Source organism: Cylas formicarius, unplaced genomic scaffold (genome assembly GCF_029955315.1).
Source record: "Cylas formicarius isolate icCylForm1 unplaced genomic scaffold, icCylForm1.1 PGA_scaffold_1__22_contigs__length_36826433, whole genome shotgun sequence".
NCBI classification, from domain to species: domain Eukaryota; kingdom Metazoa; phylum Arthropoda; class Insecta; order Coleoptera; family Brentidae; genus Cylas; species Cylas formicarius.
The window spans coordinates 34,047,624-34,071,247 of NW_026844264.1; the positions used below are offsets into that span (position 1 = coordinate 34,047,624).

The 23,624-nt window shown below is 36.1% G+C and overlaps 1 protein-coding gene across 1 annotated transcript in view; it reads left to right on the forward strand.

Annotated features, from left to right (window-relative positions):
• Positions 1–23,624, forward strand: part of LOC132696718 (cadherin EGF LAG seven-pass G-type receptor 1-like) — a 70,069-nt gene extending 46,445 nt beyond the window's left edge. The window contains exons 4-7 of the mRNA XM_060661708.1: positions 6,230–6,390; positions 7,410–7,529; positions 14,927–15,113; positions 21,850–23,624. Coding sequence (XP_060517691.1) covers positions 6,230–6,390; positions 7,410–7,529; positions 14,927–15,113; positions 21,850–22,134 — 753 coding nt within the window. The 3' untranslated portion in view covers positions 22,135–23,624. The remainder of the gene's footprint in view (positions 1–6,229; positions 6,391–7,409; positions 7,530–14,926; positions 15,114–21,849) is intronic.

Consider the following 23,624-nt stretch of genomic DNA (forward strand, 5'->3'; position numbering starts at 1 on the left):
TACGGCCAACAATGAAATGGTAAATCATAGTGGCAGCACTTTAGCACTTGTTTTGTTAAAACGTCATCATAGCCACCTTCTTCCCTCCCATGATTATAATCGGCAGTCTTTTCCAACTTTTAATAATACTTTTTTCCGAAACAGCAGACACAGAAGTCAGATAGTCCTTTCAAAGTAATAATAACCCTTCATCCCATGACTCCTTTGAACTTCCTAAGTGTATGTGATGTATTTTGAATGTATTTTTTTTGTTGCAAATGTAGTAGTTCGTTTCTAAAGGTCTATTTGTGTCAACTGCTGGTCAGCTGAATATACAGGTCTACGTTTCTCTCTGACCAGCAGTTGTTACAACTGAAGATGGAATTTAATTTGTAAGGTTTATCTTTGCAAGTCGTCCTTTGTTTCTGACAGTAACTTCTGTTCTGAACTGCATCGATATTGTGATGATTCTCCATAGTGAATTTAATAGCTCTAGAGGCGGTTCCCTGTGAACTGGGAGACTTTACCGAGACTGAGTCGGTCAAGGGTTCTGATTAAGGCACTCATTTGAGTACACAGGGCTCTTCTAGATAAAGAATGGAAGATATGGATAGTTGTGAATGCAGCGCACGTGCGACAAAGCAGAGGAATGTATAACAGATAGAACAGCAATTGGAAGTCATTGGAAGGTGGTAGATTTGTTGATTGTGGAACGGAATATAGTACAGTTCTTCATTTTCGAGGTTCCAAATTATGAAAGAAGCTTAGCCATAGCTTTATCTTCGCTTTTCTTTCACACCTGCTGAAGAAGCAGATACATCCAGCCTCTTAATCGTTCACCAAGATCGCCAGATCTTAACCTTACCTGTACTGGGTCATTTTAAATTGTAGTACTCTATAGTCTACCATGCCGTTTACTAAAAATCAAAACCCGATGCATTAAACATCCTCCAGCGCCAAGCAAGAGAATTTGTGTCTTCTAGTCCCGATTGTTTACGACGTAATCGCCTTACCAACAGTCGTAAACAACTTCATTAAGGCTTCCTACTTAAGGAATTAACTCCCAGCCTATACTGCACGTCCTACGTCTTTTTTTTGTCGAATCAAATCGCTGAGCTTAGTATATAGTCGTATGTATCTTACGGAGATGCTTCCGTTTTAAATTACTCGCACGATATACGGGAAAACCGCTCCGGGTCCGGAAAATATCGTCAATATGGCGGCCGACCCGTTATAGGTCCTTTTTTGCCCACCCGAGGGAATTCATTATGCCAGTCGTGCAAACAAACGGCGGGTCAATGGGGTGGAACTACGCTGGAGTGGGAGTAAGCGTTCGGGGATACTCCAGTATCCCCCTTCTACAAAAAAATGTCACTGGATCATTTAGAAATGGTGTTTTCGTTGTGACGACAATAATTCATTAACTATTAACCAACATTTTCTTTGTTTTAATTGTTTTTTTAAAACTTACTACAAGAAAACGAGACAAAACGAAAAGTAGAATGATGAGAAATAAATTTCTTCTTCCTTCGAGTCGCGATAGTAGTGTAGCAAAGGCGATTCTGGAACAGTTTGGTAATATGCCATCCAGTTCTGAAGAAGTATTTCTGCACCTGGCAGAGAATATAGATTTTTCGAAGCTACATTATAAATGAATCAAAGTAAATGTGGTTTACAGCGATGTTAGGTCGAGTTTCTTCCAACACATTGTTGGTGAGAAAGTTTTGTAACCAGTTTTTCGTCTTTAGCCCTTTGACGACCACATCTGAACATCAGTTCATTTGTTTTCTTTCAGCTGCAATGGAAGTTGATTAATTAATTGCAGTTCTGATAAATGTGTGTTGGAAATTGCCATTTCCCACATTTAAAATAGCATCTTATTCAAATTTGCCGAAAAAAAATACATCCTACCCAAAAAATACATATATGGACGGTACTCAAAATAATTTTCTTGGCAACGTCACATTTATTTACCGACTTTCTTCGGGCGAAGAATCCAACAAAGTTACCAAACTGCCATATTGCTTGCAATGTAAAAATATGTTCCGCGGTAACTTCACGTCAGGGCGGGTTGCGACCTTGGCTAACGTAGGTGACCTTTGTTTACGACCAATAACGCTCCCTAACGCGCCCTTAATAGATATTGAACGACGTGCGGATCGATCGAACGCCATCTTGAACGCGCGACACCGCGAGCGGCAATCAAACTTGACGTCGCTTAAGAATCTCTGGTAATTTCGCCCTAAAAATACAAATAAGTAACGTGTCCAGATTTCAGTAATGGTGGGGATTATAGAAATAATATGGTTTGTCTCAAAGAATATCGTCTTGACTTTTGACGTCAATTATCACAAAGTTTTACTCGTCAATCTTGAAAAGTACTGTGTCGTAGGCTCTCTCCAGGTTTACAAAAACCAAGTGAGTGGGTCCATTCGTTTTTCTATTATTTCTCAATACACTACTCTTCTACATCTTCATTTTAATAATTTTGGCATGGTTTTTATCGTAAATGTAATGTATGTAATAATCTTTTCCATACTTGACTAAATCAATGCGAATACCTACAGGCCTTGTGGCATTTCCGTATACTGATTTTTGTAAAGCTTTTTTCTTTTCTTTTACAGCAGTGTTCTATGATGACTTACCCACTCTCCCATGCCTAGAAGATTCTGTTTTCATTCTTACCTCCGCATTCCTATCGGTCAACTTTGTCATATTTCTGTTCCCACATTCTATTAGGATCTATTAGAATTTTTTGCCCACAAACGCATACCCTGTATGTACTTCCAACAATGTTCCAAATAGAGGATATAGCCCTGGATCTCCTTAGTTTCCTGGTATCCGAATTTTTCCAATGGACTAAATGGCTTTCAAAAACTACTTGTTTTCTGAAACTATGCAATACGTGGGAATATTAAATGACGTCATCGTCTCTCGAACAGCGTATGTGATAGAGGAAAACCGTAAATACAAAAATTGTAGCCCTTGATACGGCCTATAACACTGTTTGGACGGATTAGCTATTGTTTGTACGAATTTTGATTTACCGTTAATACCGTTGGAGGAAAAGATATTTTTCTGGATGCCCAAATAACTACAAAAAAAATCAAAAATTGAAAAAAAAATACTTCGCGTTAATTTATTGCTCTCAATTTAAAGATTCTAAATGCGAGTCCAGACTTCTACTTCTCTCCCAAGACTGAAGTCGGTAGCTGCAAATTTGGAGCACTTATTATGTTTTTTAATATTGCACGGAATGTCGCGAACACCCTGTCTAGATGGGCGTGTAAAAGAAACTGACATCTAAAACACAGATTTCAAATTATTGCCAATTTTCAATAATACTTGGACCCATATTTCAGTTTTTTTGAATTTGCAACGCACCCTGTATATTTTTGAAAAGTTGTCAAGAATAAAAGTTTATGGAGTCGTGTCCTCTGCCTCTTCTGGTTCAAGAATTTTTTCGGATTTGTAAACCGTTTTTGAAAAATGGTCTTTTTTGTAGTCTCTTGCACACGCGATTTTTATTTTTTTTTAAATACTTCCCGACACCCATTTCTTATAAGGTTATGTGCTTCGTGGAGGCTTAATTTCAATTTTGTAGCTCCAACGGTTCGAAAATTATTCAGGAAAAATCAAAAGACGAGAACGAAGAACGGACAAACAGACAAAACAAAATTTTTTTTTTCGACGGTGACGGTGTATCAACGGCGATCATATGTTACCGTTACCGAGATATAAAATTTTTATACGAGCGCAGATGCTTCCGAACAATTCGATTTCACCGATTGTCGAAAGTAACAAGGAACTAAAACTCCTCCACATAATAAAAAGAGGAAAATTGCCTGGGCCGTTTTACGAGGCAAAGCAAGTATGAATTCTTTCAGCTTATAATCGAGTCTAACTTTGCAATGATTCATTAATTCGTTGCAAGTTCAACCAAGCGTATGATGTCCTAACTTCTCCTTCATTTGATTTTAATTTTTCTTTTTCTTGTCAACAAGATTATTAATCTCTTCCGGATTCCCTTCATTTAGGGTATTTTGAATCTGATCTGCAGTTACGTCAATGAGCTTTGCATTTAAATTTACATTTAAATTTTCCTGCGGAGGCTAGGCCAGTGATGTACGCGCCGATATAATTAAACAAAGGAACTCGAAAAATTCGTTCCGAATGGGGATGGGGGCGACGAATTCCTAAACAACCGAGTAAATTTGTCGGAAGGGCCTTCGTCGACAGCGAGCGACCCCACCGGCTCCGAAAAGGGTCAACGAAATGAAAATTTCACCTTAGTTGGGGCGGGAGGGGGGGGGGCAGTCAAAGGGAGAGTCGTCGGCAGTTTTAATTGTTTCACGGCTCTTATAAAATTCGAATCTCCGCTTTTGAGCGACGGAAACGACTAGATTTCGGAGCGTGACGAAGCCTTTGGCGGTGGGGGGCTGAAAACGCGTTCATTTTTTTTAATTGGTTCTGTTTTACCGAAAATTAAATTAGAGACAAAGAGCATATCAACCACAACATACGAAAAGTATACGCAGCAATAAAATTGCTCCATACACTCATAATAAAAATATGTTATTTAGAAAACAAATTATTTGTCATATGAAGTTATCCCTTCAATAAATCACATTAGCCTTGAAACAAAAAGCATATGCTTGCAATTAGCAGACTCGTGGAATCTCGTGGGATCTCGGAATCGGTAAGATCTAGGAGGTTCGTGTTTTCACCATTGGATTCAGAAAAATTTCTTGAGGGACAAGCGACCTCAAAAATCGCTTTTGAGGAGGTCGTTTTTTAAAGATTTTTTTGAGTTGTTTAGAGTTATTTGATTTCGGATCGTTGCGTAAAGGGTATTATCGTGTGTTGAGGGGCCCTAGGGCTACCGGAACCCGCAAAAAGGACCGCATTTAAAATTGAGGAGGTTTTGAGGTACCGGAGGAACTCGTCTCCCATGGGAGGGATCAAAGGAATAACCGATTAAAATATTAATCAAATAACTCAATTCTAAACAAAGTACGGACCTGTTCGGCCATATTTGATTCTTGCAGCTTGCCCGGGTTTTTCCTTAGTCACTTTCTATGAACAGACTATACCAATCTTCCATTCCGGTTCTGCATGCCAGAATCCGATTTTTTGAGTATGAATTACACCTGACTTAGTTGAAACTTGCTTGCTGTGGCTAAAAATAGGTAATGGATTTAAAAATAATTTAAAGAACAAATGGGCTTAATAATAGATAAGTCGAAGCTAGGTTTCGGTACTAGCAGCAATGACAATACTGGCAGACGTTTTTTTAAACCCAGATATAGCAGCCAAAATTACTAGGCTTGATACAAATGTTAGTTCTTGAAGTCATTACCAGTTATTATAAAATTGATCAAGACGTGTTTAAATCTTACATTATTGAGGCAGCAAAGATGTTAGTTACAACATATTCAAGGTACCATATGACTCCAACTATGCATCTCGTTCTAATTTATTCTTCCAGTGGAGAAAGTATAAGAAAGCAGAAACGAAAACGCGAAAAACTATAGCGAATGGTTTGCTGGAAAAGTTTCCCGAACCAAAACAAGCGAAAATATCTTTAAGAGGTCGTCTGACCTTTTCATTGCGGGCATTCAAAAGACCCCCAAAGTAAATAAAAAAAACACCAACTTCTCACCTGTTTTTGCCTTGGTTATGACAGAAAGACTATACGAACAGCAACAGTCTCTTGTTGTTTGGGTAGTTAATTAATTAAACAAATCTAAAATCCCAATGTCCAAGGGGCCATCGTAACTTTCGTGTCAGCTAGTGCACTAAAATTGTTTACTAACCAAGAGATGTCCCATAATCTCTAATACCCATCCGATAAACTTTTTAATTGCATCGTACAAGACCTCAGAATAACGAATTTGTCGTGTCGAATTTATAGATGCGGACCCTGCGCGAGAAGAAATGTAAAATTTAAATTTAATCAGATAAATTCCCATTTCCTGCGACGGACTTGCTGCTTCGAATTCACCTCCAGGAAATTTTCTCTCAATAAACTGTCCGCCGGATGATTTATGTACTTGCCGGACAGAATAAGTGCTCCGCTAAAAAAAGAACGCTAAGAGGGAAAAACGTTCTTTTGTGTCAGGTGATTGTGAAGATAATTAATGTCTTTTAATAAAGGTAGCTGCGACGCGGATACCAATTAAATAGTTTTTTGAATAATCCTCCGAAAACACTCATTTTCGCAATTTTACGCCGACTTTCTTCCTTGCAGGATTCGGAACTGTGTATCGCCATGGCGTTCGCTCTGCAGTACGTCCGACTCTGCGTTTTCACGTGGATGCTACTGATGACGCACAACATGTACAGCCAGTTCAAGACCGGACTTCACCTCGTACCCGTCAACGACGACGATATAGGCAGCAAATTTATACGGTACTTATGAAGAAATGGGTGTCGTAGCTCTCCTGATTGTGAATTTTGATATCGTTGGATTCGATGTGTGTTTGACTTTTCTAGTAACAGAACAGAATCAATCCACAGGATATTTCCAATTTCACACGTCAGAGGCGTACAGGGTGTTTCCGAGCAAAGTTTTCAAAGGCTACTGTAATACTATTTATACTTGTTCTGGTTTCGAAACAGTTTCGATTAACCTCTAGCAACAAATTTATACGGTACGCACGAAGAAATGGGTGTCGTAGCTCTCCTGGTTGTGAATTTTGAAACCGTTGGATGTGATGCGCGTTTAAAGAAAGACTCGCGACCACAAAATATTGACGTTTGATTTGTGAAAAGTATAGTCGATATCAGATAACTAAACTAAACCTTTTTTTCGCGATTCCAAAATTCCTCGTTTCTACAGTATACCTAAGTCAGGATTGCCCCTTCGACCTATTACAGGGACTCGTTATCCATTCTACTTATGCTTCGATTTTGAGAACCCCGTTATCGACTGCCATTGTTTCGTCGACTCTATCGACAGTTCGACGAATTCGGTGGCCAAACAGAAACAATAGGGGTTTGACAACAACTTCCTGGACGCCGAAATTAAAATGACATGCATCTGAAAAGCTATCGAAGGCCGCCGGAAAACGTGTTTGTTTTTAATAACTTGAAAAAAGGGATATTTGAAAGCTTCGTCCGGTCGCTGTTAGGGTCTTTTGAAAGTTTTAAGTTGATTAAATACTTTAATTTACGGGTGGTTTGCACGAGCTCCGATATAATTATTTCATTTATTGGTCTCATTTATCGAGGGCTGACCCTTGCAAGATAAATCGTCCACTTTGCTTTTGTTCACAATGAAGGACAATTACTAGCAGGACAGAACAGATCCACAGAGTATTGACATTAATACACTTCAGAGATATACAGGGTGTTTTTCACAGGCTATAATCATCATGTCCCGTAGACGGTATACACATAACCCATTAATATGTACTACAATTTCGTAGATATTCTCTGTTCGGATGGGGTGTGCCGTCACTCTTACTACTAGCCAGCATCTCGACGCAGTATTACGAGCGGGCAGGCAACTTGCTCGACACGAAAGGCATGAAAGAAAGGAACTGCTGGTGAGTTTAACTTATAAGTATTTCAACTTTAACTGCTAACTCGTTAATATCTGACATCGTATATTTTATAAAAAATATATGCCCTTAAAGCGAAATTTTTATTTATTTTTTCTATACGTATATATTCACAATCATCTATCTACTCGTGACCTTAAATGTAACATAATGTAATTTGTATACTTATATTAGAGTATATATTTATCTGCTTACTCGTCGAAAATTATATTTTTGGGTTTCAAAATCCACAATTTTTGAAAAAGATGTTTTTTGACTGGAATTTGACGAAAATATTCTTCAAAATTTTGACTTGTATTTCGCAATCATTTTTTCAGAAAAGAAGGTATTATATTAACGGCCGATTTTTCAAAAAAAAATGAAAAGGTGATTATGACTGTCATTTAATGAAAATCGACTGAAGAAGTGATTGTGTTTGTTTTTTTTGTGGTCGTTTCTTCAGAAAAGGAGGTTTTTAGATCAATAGCTGCTGATTCGAGACACTTTTCACTGCAAAAATTTAATAAAATTTCTTCGAAAACTCTCATTTGGAGCTGATGTTCAACCCTTAGAGCGAGTTTTTTTATTACTGCCGATTATAGAGTACTTTACAGAATTTTTTTTTTTAAATGGAATGAAAAAAAAATACATCACAGTATTTCATTTTCGTGAAAAATTAATTTCGTCGCCAACAAAAGTTCGAATACCTACCCATATAAGTTTAGAAGGCCAATTTCGAATTTTTTTTTCGAACCACGCAAAAAAGTCTCAATAGTAAATTTTGAGCATAGGAAAATTCGCACCGACTTTTATTGAGCGTTTTCCGGCCATAACTTGCGAATTGCATAACCGCGTCGTAACAAAGGATACGGCGGATCATAAGTTATGGACGGCAACAGTTTCCCTCGCTCCGAATTCGGCGGGAAGCCGTTTATTCCCCGGGGAAGATCGCCGCGCCTTTTTACGACCCCAATATTTCAGATAAAACGCAGATTATGACGAATAAGTGCGCCCATATATATATCGGCGAAGCGGTTTCTGTATATAGGTCAAAAATACAATTTTTACATAGTTTTCAGGAATGTTAACATCCTTTATTTTTTAATCTTCGAAATATATACAGGTCCCAGAAAAATTGTTTATTTGTAATATGTATACATCAAATGCCCACCTACCGTACAATTTTTTTTCCGAAAGTCACATTTTCCTATATAATATTTTGCCAGAAACTGATGGTTTACATGAAAATCACCCCCAAAACCTTTTACCGAGCTCTTTTTGTCCCTGTTGAGACTGTTTCAATTTAGTTTAAGTCGTCTATGAATTTGAGAATCCACTTTTTTAAGTGCATTTGCATCAAATTCTACTCAAATTCGTCTTATAATCAAATTTTGTAGTGAAAATTATCTTAAATGGGGCTCTATAACCTCATATTCTGACGAAATCACTTAAAAAAAACAGTGAAATTAAACCTTTTCTAATCTCTGTCTGACGAAATTGAACAAAAAAAGTTAGTGAAAATCCCCATATTTTAATATATTTTCGTCAAAAATTTGGATCAAAAGAGGCCTTTGCGCCAATTTTTGGAAAAAAAAGTAGGTTAAATAGGCAGTTATTCTAAAAATTTCACTTTCGCGCGAAATTGCCACAAAAAATTAGTGAAAATAAACTTTTTTAATATATTTCCATTAAATTTAGTGTGAAGTTAGTGAAAACTCACATTTTATATATATTTTGTTAGAGAAAAGTTTTGCTGACTCTCGATCTAGTGAATGCGCTCATTATGCCGTGCGAGCTGACTGTCTGTCCGTAACCATGGCAACCGCCATTCCGTTTATTCATTTTTTGTTAATTGTATTCTGTGAATGGTGATTAAAGTTCTTAATCAGAACTTCGGGTTTGATTTCACTGTCATTTAAACTCCGCCGATATATTTCCAATAAATTTCATTCAAAAATCGTCTTTTTCAACAATTTTTATAGTGCAAAGTGTCTTAAGCCGCCAGTTATCAATCGAAAATTTTCTGAATTAAACAGTAGTCTCAAATGAAGATTTTTCACCAAATGACCACAACAAAATCTGTAAAAATTGATTTTGTCGATTTTTTATGTGAATTTGGGAAAATTTTAAAAACTAGAACGCAAATTCATTTCCACTCTTTCGTCACTAAATAAAATCGTTTTTAATTTTAATTTATTGTTTTTTTGTTATTGTAGGCCTCGCGACCATTCGATCTAATAATAATTTCCCGCTCACGAAACATGAATTTTCGCGTTTTGGCTAATTAGGTTTTGCATATATAATTCGAACGAGCAAATGGTTAACTAAACATTAAACTAATTAACATTTAAATCGCTCGGATTCACCCGAAAATATTCAAAAGCGCCCCCAACGTTTATTAAAAAATGCGTCAACGAAACAACAAACAAATTTTAGCAATGAATTTGCTGTTAGTAGTTATGCCAAGGCGTTTCTGCGACATTTTGCGATGCTTTGGCAACGTCGCGTTCGTCCTGACGTCATTTTACGGTTTCCCTAGCCGATTTAACGTAGTTATTATATGTTCTTTTTTTTAAGATAATTTGTCCGTTGACTTGCTTCAATTGTTAGTATTTGACAAATTGTTGTTGACCTTTTAACTTGTAAAATTAAAACGATTTGAAGCTTATTATTTATTTTGAAAAACCGATTATTTGGACTACGGCAACGCTCAGCAATATTAACAATGATCACACCAAGCTAAACCACCATTATTACTTTGATCAAGGTTCAGTCTCTGGGCCTTAGGATTCCATTGCTGTGTTATTTTCCCAAAGCTTAAACCCCATAACAGGCATTTAAATGAATAAAGGGAAAGCTATTTTACATGGTTAATTGATCACTATTATGTAATATGGGACGATGCTGAACATTATGAAGTGTGGAAAAGCAATTAAAGCATATTATTATAAATATCATTATTATAACCCTTGATATAATGTTTTGAATGTAAAGAAGTATCATCATCTCCAAAGTTTTGTTTTTAGATGGGAACTGTCAACTGTTTTCTTCTCAAAGGCCGCGATTTGAGAAAAGCAGATTTTAGTATACCTAATGCAAACCAGCTAGTTATTTAATAATAGTAAGCCATGCTCTATTGCATTCCCATTTAACTTTCCTGTAACCAGTACTGTGGAGTAGTTATTCATCTGCGCGTCATGTCCAACCTTGTATTTAAAGATTACGCATTACGCCATCGACTTGTGTTTGGTTGTATCGACAGCTGCGTCATATTCACAAGATCGTTCGTGTATTCCTAAAAATAGCGATAACCATAGTTATCTTTACAGATTTAGACAAACTTAGACCTTGTATTAAATTCTAAATGTTTATCGATAATGGGGTACGCTGTTGTTGAATTTAAAGCGAAATTAAAATATAGCCCGGATTTTTACATCTTTAATTGATTTGCTTCTTTTTTCTTGTTTATTTGAATTTTCGATGGTTTTGTTGTTTTATGTTTGTTTGTTTTATACTCGATGTCATTCACAATTATATACATGTTGGTTTTTGCACTACCTGGACTTGCTACTACTACTAAAAACGCGTAATCAAAAACGGGATTTCAAAAAAAAAAAGAGGCGACTCGCTAAAATAGAACGGCTCGGGTTTTAATTAACGTTGTGCCAATTTCACGTTCGGCATGCAATAATCGTCCGTGCAATTTATTGCACAAAGCTCGTCTCCCCGACGAACAATTTGGCGAGTTGATAATCGCGAATCGTAGTCGGATTCCGCTTGTACGAATTCGTCTCCGAGCACGCTATATAGTTTCTAGGAGAGGAGGAAACTTTCCGTGACCCTTAATTAAGACGCTGCCGTCTAAATTCCAACTGCGCGTCGTTCAGTATCCATTGTAACGGATCCGACGATCGGGAACTGCCCCGCTCGGAAGATAGTTTTCCTCAGTTTTAGTTCGGACAATGCGTTGAGATAATTTATAAGCGCAGAGGGCAATTAAACCAAACTAGGTTGACAAAGTTCACTTCACAAAAGATATGGTTACGTATAAAAATGTTGGAGACACTTTGTACCTGAATTGTTTTCAATTTTAAGCCCAATGTATGAAAAAACGAAATATTGGGAAATAACTTTTGTTTCCAACGAAATTTCCGATACTGTAAGCATAATACTATGTGCAAATCTTTTGGATTCTTCTTTCTGACGACGCAGGAGGAATCCAGAATATTTGTAATATTATTTGACAATCGCGTTAATCATATGATATTTTCAAAACCGTCCAAACAGTTGCTGAGGGTCACATCCGAAGAGTTCCTCACTGATACAGAGAGTTTAAGGTTACGGTTGTGAACGTCTCAATTACAATTGTTACAGTGTCTTAGCTTAGCTGATTTACCTTTCTGCATTTCCCGATTACTTGAAATTATCACTCTCTCATTGTTAAAGCACAATTAATTTTGAGTAAACAATTCTGCAGCCTTCAAGCACGTTTCAGTTATATTTTGAGATATAAAACACATGAGTCAGGAAGCGAAAAGTAATGCAGGCCATTTATACACAATGTGAATAAAATGAGACCCAGTATGGATCCCTGAGGATGATTCACTTGTTTCACGTCATTATTTCTCTAACTTACTATGACATACCGTTTTCGATCAGCGAGATATGATTACAAAAGTTTCATTCTAGTTTGTTTAGTAGAATTTTATGACTGACGCAATGGAAGAATCTAGCAGTATAGCATCTATAGTGGGCAGGTCAAGTCTAAAGTCAAACTGAGTAGGGTTAAAGAGATTATTAGATTCCAGTTAATTAACTTCAGACTTGGGAAGAAATTCAATACCTTTAATATAAAATATTGAGATAGGGCCTCTATATCAGGCTTGTTAAAGATAGTGGACACGCGGTTGATCTTCAAAGCATCAGGAAAGTCTCTTTAAAAATGCACGAGTTGAAAATATGGATGGAATGATAAAACCACTTACTCAGAGTTCATACGAAATATAATGTTAAAACTAGAGAAACGAGAAAGTTCTTGTTTATATGGGAATCAGTCATCCGAGACAATGTTCATGCCCCTCATTTAGCTCCGCCCCCCTCAAACGATATGTAAGCAGGTATAGAGGAGAATGCAAAACAATTTCAGTTAAGCTCTGAAGAAGCCAACAGGTCTCAAGAGGAATCCAAAAGTTAATATATAGTAGTTTCAACTTGTTTAAAATAAAAAACTACCTCAAAATACTAAAATAAGAACATTATTTTATTAATATTAAAATTCCTTTTTGTTATAAAACTAGTTTTGATGCTATTTAGTGAACTTTGTATAGCATAATTTTTACAAAAACAAAAAACGCTCTATTGGTTTTGAATGTTATGTTATGTTTATGTTCTCGTGTCAGGTTAGATAAAAATGGACTATTAAATATTAAAAATGATTTTCAAAAAGCCCAATCCATTTTCAAGGGATTCTAGAAACAGTTTTTTATAGATTTAGACCGATGAATACCTAAACACTTTCAGTTTTATAATATTGCATCCAAATGGGTCCAAAGGTTACTTTTAAGGTTGGATTTAATAGGTAAACGCATAAATCGTAAATAACCTGATAAATATTCGAAAGCTACAGTAATGCCTAATACGTCGGTCGCATCGTTTGCATTAACCAAGTTATCGCACCGCCAGCTAACCAGCGAAAACGTTATATCCGAGTTAATTGCAAATGGCGGCGCTGATTGTGCGGGCGCGGGATTGAATCTTCGGAAACGCCAGGGCGACTAAGTTTATGGAATGAATTAAAGCAGATTCCTTTGTCGGCGTCGTCTCAAAGCCGCCTGTTTCTTTTTACATAAGGGCATAAATTTGTTGAGAACGTATTAATTGTGTATAATAAAACAAAGGAACGCCATTCATAAGATGAGATTTAATTGTGTATCTTTTTAAAGAAAATGAAATTTCTTCTAAACTGAAAAAGGAATAGGGGAAGGAAAAAGGATATTTGGAAAAATAAAAAAGCGTTTTTTTTATAATTATGTTAATGATATTCTTAATGCTTTTAATAATTTAAAACATAATTTGCAATTGAAATTTAAACAGATGGAATAGAATATCATTTCAACAAGTTTGAAAAACGACATTTGAGTCACGAGTGACTTAAAAAATTTATCACTGCGTTTTTGGAATGTAAGGAATGCGGTAGAAAAAATATTTTTCCTGACATAACTTTGATAATGATGGTAACATATAAACAAAACTGTATACAAAACATACATGGTACGTAACTGCGACAGATCGTGATATAAAAATGCCATCACCAGACTATAAACCGGAAATTTTATCAAAATATTAATTGAGAATCATTACCCTGAAATAACATTAATGAAATATTTAAACAACGTACCGGTATGTTTTATGATAAAAAGGAAATATCAAAAAATCATGCAATTAAACAAAAATATTCTTTTCGAATATGATATCACAGTTTGCCAACACAAGGTAATTATTATCACAAATTGGCAGTAATAGAAAGGGTTTAGATGAAAATAAAATCATTTTTTTTATGATAATAATGAAGAAATTAATTAAATTCTTAGCAACACATTCATAAATATGAACATCAAAGTCTATATATTTGTTACATATTATTGATATATTATAACAAAAAATTAACGAGTTGTGTATATACAACAACTCGACAAGTTATAGATTATAGGTATATCTTGGAATATTCATCCAGTGTATCTATCACAAGTATCCGATCGACAGGATAGGGAGTGTCTACAAAATCTTTTTAGAAACCTTAATTTTAGTTATAATAGAGACGGGCACTACTTTTATGCGGTTTTATAAATTGAGATCGCTTGAAACAGGCAGAAATTGCGCAGATTTTTCTTTATAAAATTGTCAACAATCTTGTCCTTTAATGCTAGTAGTTTTCTATATAAAGAATCAGATCCAACTATTTTTTCTATTAGATGTACTCGTACGTGCGGACTTAGTCAACTTAAGCCTAAACGAGTTTAAAAGAAACAACATTTTGTAACATTTTTTTAATTACTGTCGATTAGCTTGGGAAATACCTAGTTAAGTTTCTTTTGTGTTCCCGACCATGTAATGTGATGTTTAATATGCGGTATCCTGTAACTGAACAGCCACGTTTGCCTGTTGGTTAGACTTTGGCTATGTAAATAAATAAATAATAAAAAAATGGAGAACATTAAGGGAGAAATTATAGAATCCTCTGGGATGCTTTGCTTTATATATATTTGATATAAAAATTACTCATCTGATGTTTAATTTAACTTGGTTGTCATTTTTATTAATATTGAATTAATTGTTTTTTTTAGTTTAAAGTTAACCTCAAAATAACAATCAGGAATTTGGGGGTTACGTCTCTTCCGTTTCAGGTTTCTCGACGACGACGCCTTCGTTTACGGCTCAGTGCTGCCATCTGGCGCATTCGCCGCAGCGACCTTCTACTATCTGCTGCGTTCCACGGTCCTGTCTAGGTATATCGTCGGAATGCAGACCGACAAGCGAATACGCGACAAAATGCGACGCAAGCGGACCCTCCAGATAATACTTTTCACGAAGGTGAGTCCGTCGGGACGCGACGGCATGCCCAATTGCATTTTTCCTTCGAATTAGTATTAGGGGCGGCACGTGTAACCGCAACCCACCAGATTTTATTATCCATGATGTGTAATTTTCGTTGAATCGATAAACCAACCACCATCACCGACAGACATTTTCGTGCCTGCGGTTTTTCTGGGTAATTTCGGCTAGCTTTAGTTAGTTTGTATATTTTCAATTATATTACTAATGCTAGTTAAAAAAACGAAAACGTATGGATTTAGTTATTTATTTTCCATTTTATCACGTCAGTTTCGATCCCCAGCTACCCGTGGCACCTCGTACATATCCCGGATATAACCGCACCGGCCTTGAAGCAACAGGATGTTTCGACATTTGTCAATTCCGACGGTCTTGTCAGCAGAAGTGTTCGTGTTGTACATGTTTGTACCAACTTTAAAATGCCGTTTTGCTACTAGAATGGAACGTAGTATATTTTTGAAAAAGAACTCTTTAGTTATTTTTCCCTCCACTACGTCTCTCACAATGATTGCTGCTATATAAAAAGCGTGTTAACCGGTTTTTTATTACTGATTCAAAAAGTGTGAACTATAGACATTGGATTGTAATTCTTTGGTAAATTAGGTTCTTGCTTTTTGGATATCTGGATACCTTAAGCTATTAGTTATAAAAAAAGATGCTATGAAAGGGTTTTTATGAAAATACAAAATTTTCCGTAAAAAGTGTTCGATTTGGTTAGTAAATAACTCAAAAAAATAAGGTTCCTCGTTTTATTTTTCAACAAAAGGTAATGAATATGACGAATTTAATCTACCAGAGCGACTTTTGCGACGACGCTGGCTGGCCTTTGCTCTGGTGGCTAGCGACATCCATTCAAATTTTGCCCATTTTCCTTTATGTCCGACCCAAGAAAGCCTGTAATAAATACCCCGGCTACTCTGACCGGCTCCTAATCCTTAACCACAACCCTCGAGCTACGAATACGCCGGTCGCTGATCGAAAGTATTGAGATTTTTAATTTTTGTAAACAGTAACAATTGAAAACATACAGGGTGTCATTGAAATGGTGCCATGTAATTTACCAAGTGAATGTTGGAACTGAGAGTCAAATTTAAAAAATAAAAAGTTTGATATGAAACTAAATTATGTAAATAAATTTGGCAAAACGTTGTCCCTTAATGAGCTGTTATATTCGTTAGTTTTACAAAGCATTTTGTCAAAGCAAAAATACTTGACTTAACTAATTAACTAAAACCAAAACTAATAAACACTATCCACTTTGGTGTCTGCGATTTTTCAACTGTGCCTGGGTAATTTTTGTGTTCAGAATCCAATATTTGACATTAAGCGTTATACTACTAGTTCTTCTTCTTTTCACGCAGTCTCCCCTCAATGCTGCAAGTTTGAAAGTGCCTTGCCTTCTGTAATCATTTTTAACAACTTGAACCTATAACTTTCTCTAGTGAAAGAATGGGCAAAACGTTTTCGAATGGGGCAGGAGTCTCTTGAAGATGATTCAAGAACTGGTCGACCAATGGAGGTCCTAACGGAAGGTATTGTTGCGATTGTGGAAGAGGTGGTATTGAGTGGTCGACGTTTAAAGGTCAAGAAAATCTCAGAAATTGCTAAGCTTTCTGATACAAGTGTTCGTCGAATCCTGCATGATCATTTAGGTATGCAAGACGGGTTCCTAAAAACCTTTCGGCTATTCAAAAACAACGCCGTGTCGAGTGTGCGCGGTCTTTTTTGGAACTCTGTAGGTCGGAACCAAAGCCTGTAATAGAAACTATGGTTCTCTATTATGGCCCTCTATCGAAAAAAGAATCAATGGAGTGACGTCGTAAGGGTGAAGCACTTCCAAGAAAATTCGGAGTGTGCCAGTCAACAAAAAAGGTGATGGCCACGATCTTTTGGGATTCTGTAAATATTACGCAACATTATTACATAAATTGCGAGACTGCATCCGTGTAAAACGTCGAGGAAAACTGACGAGAGGCGTGCGTCTTTTGCACGATAATGCACCTGTCCATTCTGCTGGTGTTGCACAAGCTGTCATTTTAGAGTTCGGGTTCCAACAGATATATCATCCTCCCTATGGTCCAGATATGGCCCCCAGCGACTATTATTTGTTTGGATATTTGGAAAAGGAATTACGTGGACGGCGGTTTGACGAAAAAGTTGAGTTAAAAGAGGTTTTTTTAGCTCATTTTGCACACGAACCAAAAGAATATTTTTTTAAAGGGATTGAGTTATTAATAATGAGATGTAATAAGTGTATTTAAGGGTTAAGGGGAATTACATTGAAAAATAAAAAGGTGTTACTCTACTTTGTTTCTTTCATATTCAGGCAGGGAAATATTGGCGCTGCCCTCGTATATAACCGAAACAAGGGAGTTCTGACGAATATAACGTAATACGCCATAGGTGACGGTGATTAAAAACAAGTGGCGAAGTATAAGTTTTTATCCCTCGTGTCGTACTATGTCGCCACGTACGTGTTATAAATCCGCGTCGTCAGAACTCCCTTTGTTTAGGTTGTGTTCATCACAGCGCCACTTGTTTCGGTGATGTTCATCTGAACCCTCTTCATTTAGGTTATGTCCGTCAGAATCTCCTTCGTTTATCTACTGTCATTTTTTATTTTATTCCGACAGAACAAAATCTGCGACGCCGTTTCCATATCACCCTGTATACCCGAACCCCCTATAATACGGAAGAACGTTAACACGCGAACAGTCGAGCATAATTTAAAGATACGAGTTCTTTTAAAGTAAATTTAAATGGCTACGTGGGCGGTAAATCTCGCCAGATTAAAAATTTTCCCCTAGCTCTTTCTTATCCGCCGACGCTTAACCGTTCCTTATCAGAAGACGGTGTACGTGAATTAACTTTCGACATGAAAGAAACGACGACGATACCTGGTTTTTCGCGTACTCGAAAGGAAATTGAAATTTTCGAGGTCGAATTTAGTTTAGCCGTCGATTCTTTCATTTTATTTTTCAACGAGAATACTCCGGATTTTATTCACCCTGTATCATTTAGATAAGTCTAGCTAACATTGTTCGACTATTACTTACTTATAACTTTAAATTTCTGTTTGAACTGTCTCAAACGAGTCAATGCTGTGTTGGAAAACTCATGTTATACTTCGACCAGAAATATAATGCTTTTACAACCTACCCCGTGATTAATTTTGCGTATTGTTTATTACTCCAAACCCGCAGCCCCTTATAGCTCAAGAAAAAAAATGTTGTTAATCGACAGGCACACAACACAAAAATGATTATTTTCAAACTAACCTGTAAGATAAATTGTGTACAGGTACTTACCCTTACTTCTTGAACTATCCAGTGAAAACAGGGTCAAAATTCGAGAATCAGGTACATAAATACGTACTTACTGAAACGATCGCAGTCAAATACCTCTGTAATATATACGAACATATTGTCGAACCTAGTACGAGCAACCTTTAGCGAGGTCTCGAATTTCATAGCAACAGATAGTCGTAGTCATAGTAACAGTTATTCGTAATAACAGGTAGTCAGAGGAACAGATAGTCATATTAACATATTGTCCTAGTAATGAAAAGTCGTAGTAACAGATGGTATTAGATACTCCTGCGTTTCTAGTTGAAACTTGTTTCCCAATTTTGCCCGGCATGTCCGGACAAGAGCAGTCTGAGTGTAGAATGTTGGGGAACTCATTCTAGTAGTAAGCCATTTGCAAGACATATTATTATATATACAGGGTATTGGAGAAATTACCCACAGATAGAAGTTGATATTATTTTCCGACAAAAATTAGGTGCGAAGGATGTTTTTGTTTGCGTCTTTTAGATAATATTGCAAAGTAGCCTTCCTCCCAGAGTTTCTCGTGAATTTGAAATTGTCTGCATCTCGAAAACTCAACACAAACATCTTATTTTCATTCAAAATAGAAAATTCGGACCTCTATCGAAAAAACGATGGACTTGACAACGTCTCTCTCTAAAGTTTTCAAGCGATGGTGTCTGAGATACGACTGCTAGGGGACTTGCGACCTCCATACGAAGTTCTCGTCTTAAACATAAGAAAATATTTATAAAGGATGTTAGGACATGAATAATAAAATCTTTTCGATGGGTTCTATATGGTTAAGACCCCCCCGGTGTGCCGTAAAAAATTTCCAGTCGTTCGGATTTAAGAATGGAATGGCGAATCGGATCATCCATTTGCGAAATTGGATAACAAAGACTCGAGACCCATTGTGTAGAACTAGAAAATAGCCTTTCGATGTCGGATAATCCTATAACTTCGACCAGGATTACAATGCCTCGTTCCCCGATGAATCTATTCTACGTGATTTTAAAAATATACACGGGGTTGTGAAAATCGCGTCGACTAATAAAAATCCGATATAATCCGCGGCCTAGTACGCCGTATCGAACGTAAAATTGATCTTGAAGATAATCGCCAATTCAAGACGAGGAAATGGACGAGGTCATTAAAATATTATTTTATACACTGGACAAGCTTCAAATACCTACCGTGTGTGTGTTACAGAGAACAGAGAACAGGAAAAAAAAGTGGGACCTTTAGCGAGTGACATATAGTCATAGTCACAGTAACACTTAGTCATAATAACAGACAGTCATAGCAACGGATGGCGATATTAACGGATAGTCCAATTTATGGATAGTAGTAGTAACAGATAGTAATAGTCTTTCAATTGAATTTCATTGGAATTCTTTGAAATTCCAATAGAATTTCTCAGAATTAATTGAAAATTCTTTGCTTTTGAAAATAATTACTAACAAATAACAAAAAATGTGTTAGCCTAATATGTATTTATGCAATTAAAAAATAAAGAACTCAAGAGTCAATGTTGATAAATAATTACAAATAAGAATATCACAACAATATGTTTATAGTATTTTTAAAAAACTGGGATAAACAACGAACTTTAATTTCCATAACAACCCTTAGAGAATAGATGCTTATCAAAATTCAACTTCTTTTGAGTGTTAAATTATTTTATTTTATAAATATATCAAGATGCAGTTTTCACTGGGCTTATGTTCAATTTTTTTTTCAAATTTTTATTAACATCCGTCTTCCCAGTACAGTACCTCGTTGCATTATAAATACCATATATTAATAATTTACATATTCTGTGCAAATATGATATGACAGCTTGCCACAAATCTTATAAACTAATAAAATCTAATTTAAACCCATTAAAAAATTAAATTCCGGTTAAACGGAAATCAAATGTTGTATATTCAATATCTTGTTCAAATTGCCCAAAAAAACATATTGGAATGAAAATTAACATAAACATAAAAATTAAGCAAATCATGAATTTAAGTTTAAGGAAACTAGATAATAATTATCAAAAATTGATATTATTATTGGTAACTCGTCAGTTATACTACGAGATAATCAAAATTAAAAAGGTCAAATTTGAAAGTCTAATTATTTATGTTAGTTATTTCATATTTTTCCTTTCGTAATCCAATGAAATTACCACTAAAGTATGTAAATTTTTTATATGAAACGTTAAATAAAATTTATAAATTTTAAGAATTTTCCTATTATTGAACAAAACCGTAAGCCTAGGCTGTTGTGGTAATTAAATAAGCCAGTAAATACGCTTACGGAATCTATCAATTCTATGACATGTCATTTTGGAGAACTTTCTTAGTCTGTTTCGTTACAGCTATTGTTTTTTCAAAAGAATAACAACGGTGACGTCAAACAACATGGTTTCTACAAGGGTAGGTCCTTCCTGACCAATCTGTTTCGTCCGCAACACTCATGACACTTTGAGAAAATTGTTGAGTTGGCTGATAAACTCGGAATATTCAGTCTGCAATGGGGGCTTCTAAACCTTTTGAAGCATTATTTGCAAGGTAGTACCATATATGATCGGCTTGCTGATACGTGTTTATGCTAGAGGCCTCTAATCTGTTGTTCGAGTCCCACATAGAGGCTTTTATTGGAAATAGGATTTATTCGGAGAACTACTGAGGGCTTTAAAACCGATGTTCCAGAATTACGTAGATCGTATTGAGAGTGGCCCAACAAAATCCATTAACGCACGAAGCCTAAGCCTAATTTATATGTATATTATGGTATAATTGTATTTTTCTACTCCCGTCTGCAAAATACCTAGTTACGCACCGATCTAGCATGCGGAAAGCATCACTTTACCACTTCGGTTTCGTTTCCCATGAATCCGAACCACCTCGGACATTTCCGCGATTTTACTGCACGGGTTTGGGAGCAATCGGATGTTTTCGGAGATATTCCCACGCTTTGAATTTTGACATTTGTCAATTCTGACAGTCATGTCAGAATGTATTCGTGTTGCTTACCATTATGGAGTAAAACGGCTTATCTTTGAGGCATAAATAAAAACTCTCCATTCATCAGAATTTCCTGGAAAACGAAGTCTGGAAGAAGCCCGGCAGCATCATTACAATATACTAAATCATCTTCTTTCGAAAAGTAACTCGCGAAATATTCTTGTCATGTGCAAAAATATGAGACTCTTGTACTTTGATCCAACAAATTCCACTGTTTTAATCTTGATACGAGTAATTGTGCTTTAGATTTTGATAGCCCCAATTCTCTAAAAAGAATAAGGTTCTTTTGATGGACTTGAAGATCCCGATAAAGTGTATGAAGGTGAAAGTGTATAGGCAGAAATAAAACTCGATTGAGGCTGTAGTATATAAAAATGCCGTGTGTTTCAGATAGCGATAGTGTTGTCGATGGTGCTGACCCTATCCGCGCTGACCAAGCTGATCCCCTCGGACGCCATATGGATATCGTTTCACGTCGTGCAAGGACTTCAAGGGATTCTGGTCGCCCTACTGGTCACCTGCAACTGCCAGGTGCTGAAACTGTACGCTAGCAGTATAAGGAAGAGGGCGGCCAAGCACGTGCCAAGCTACATCGGGCTGACCAAAACGGCGGCTCCCAACGCATCGACTAGCCTGCAACTGCTAGCCTGGGACCCGCCTCCGGACCTGGTTTAGACGCCCCTACGCCACTGCGTTTGCTGTAAATAAATGGTAGAATAATGCGGGAGGAGGATTAGGTCGGTGAAGCAGGGACAATTCAAATTTTGCAGTTTGAACGCTCGAAAGTTCTGGAATACAAGTTAAAAGACTCTAAAAATAAAAAAGGAAAAATAAATAAAAGAAAAATATGAAAATATTCGATAATTAATAATGAAAGCAAGTAATAACGAACAAAAAAAAGAGCATGTAATTTTGAATTGTCGGTGTGCGGGGATTGGGCCGTCGTTTGGAAGTCAATATACAGGGAGAGTCATTTTAGTGTACCGATAAATTCACTTTGACAATTTGTTGAAATGCAAACCCCCATGTACTGGGTGTTTCGCCTTAGGCGTTTGGAACATTAAACGGGACGTATGTATACAGGGTGTTTTGTAATTTAACTTTTAGGACATTTTTAATTTTTAGTTATATTAATTTTTTTTTTATTTTAAGGTTGCAATTTTTTATTTTAAGACGAAATCAGTGGCGTACCATCAATGTCAAAATAGACCCGCAAAATTCTGTACGTAGTACATGTGTGCCCAACTCCACCACCGTATATCTCAAAAGTTAAGAAGAAATTAATTATTTTATTATTCATCACTTATCGTTAAACAATTAACAACCATCCATATTCCGGTTAGTTGCGACTTAAGTATAATATTATTATTATTTATTATTAATTAATATTATTATTATTTTCTTTATTTCTCTACCAAAATATAGCTTCAATTAAAAAATGTTTACACTGGAGCCAGTAGAAAGTCAAAAATTTGGACGCAGCTTCGAAATTTACTAAGATCTAAATCAGTTCCACATCATGCAGGGCTAGTCGAAACTAATGATTTGCCAATGAGAAACAAAAATGTGTCTCTAAATGCATCACGAGGGATGAAAATCTATTCGAACATTTTTTTTTATTACTTTAAGTAATATAAAAAAACGCTACCAAATCAGCTTCAGTTATATGCATTATCCAGATTATTTTATAATCGATGGCATAAAAAAGTTGAATTTTAAATATTACGTAATATTTTTTTTTAAACCAATTTTCGAGAAATCGTAAACTCGGGGTGAAATTTAAAATGTATCTTTTTTGTGCAAAAAAGGAAGCATCAAATGCACGAAAGTACCGTACCAAACATTTGACGAATTTTTTGCGAAAAGTCCCATTATTTCATGAATTATTTTTAAAAAATCAAAAAACAGATTGCAACTTTGATTAGTAAGTTGCCATAAATCGCAATATTTTGCAATGTATTATAACTCACACCTTGTATACACGCCCAAATATTCCTCTTACCCCCCACGTTAATGGTAATCAATAAAAATCATAATTCCAAATGTAGTATCAACCTTTCCTCGCCAGTAATCTATACCAACCCGACTTCCCATAAATATATCAAGAAAATTATTGTTGATCATATCATTATGTAGCAGCTTTTATCGAGAATAAATATTTTTGT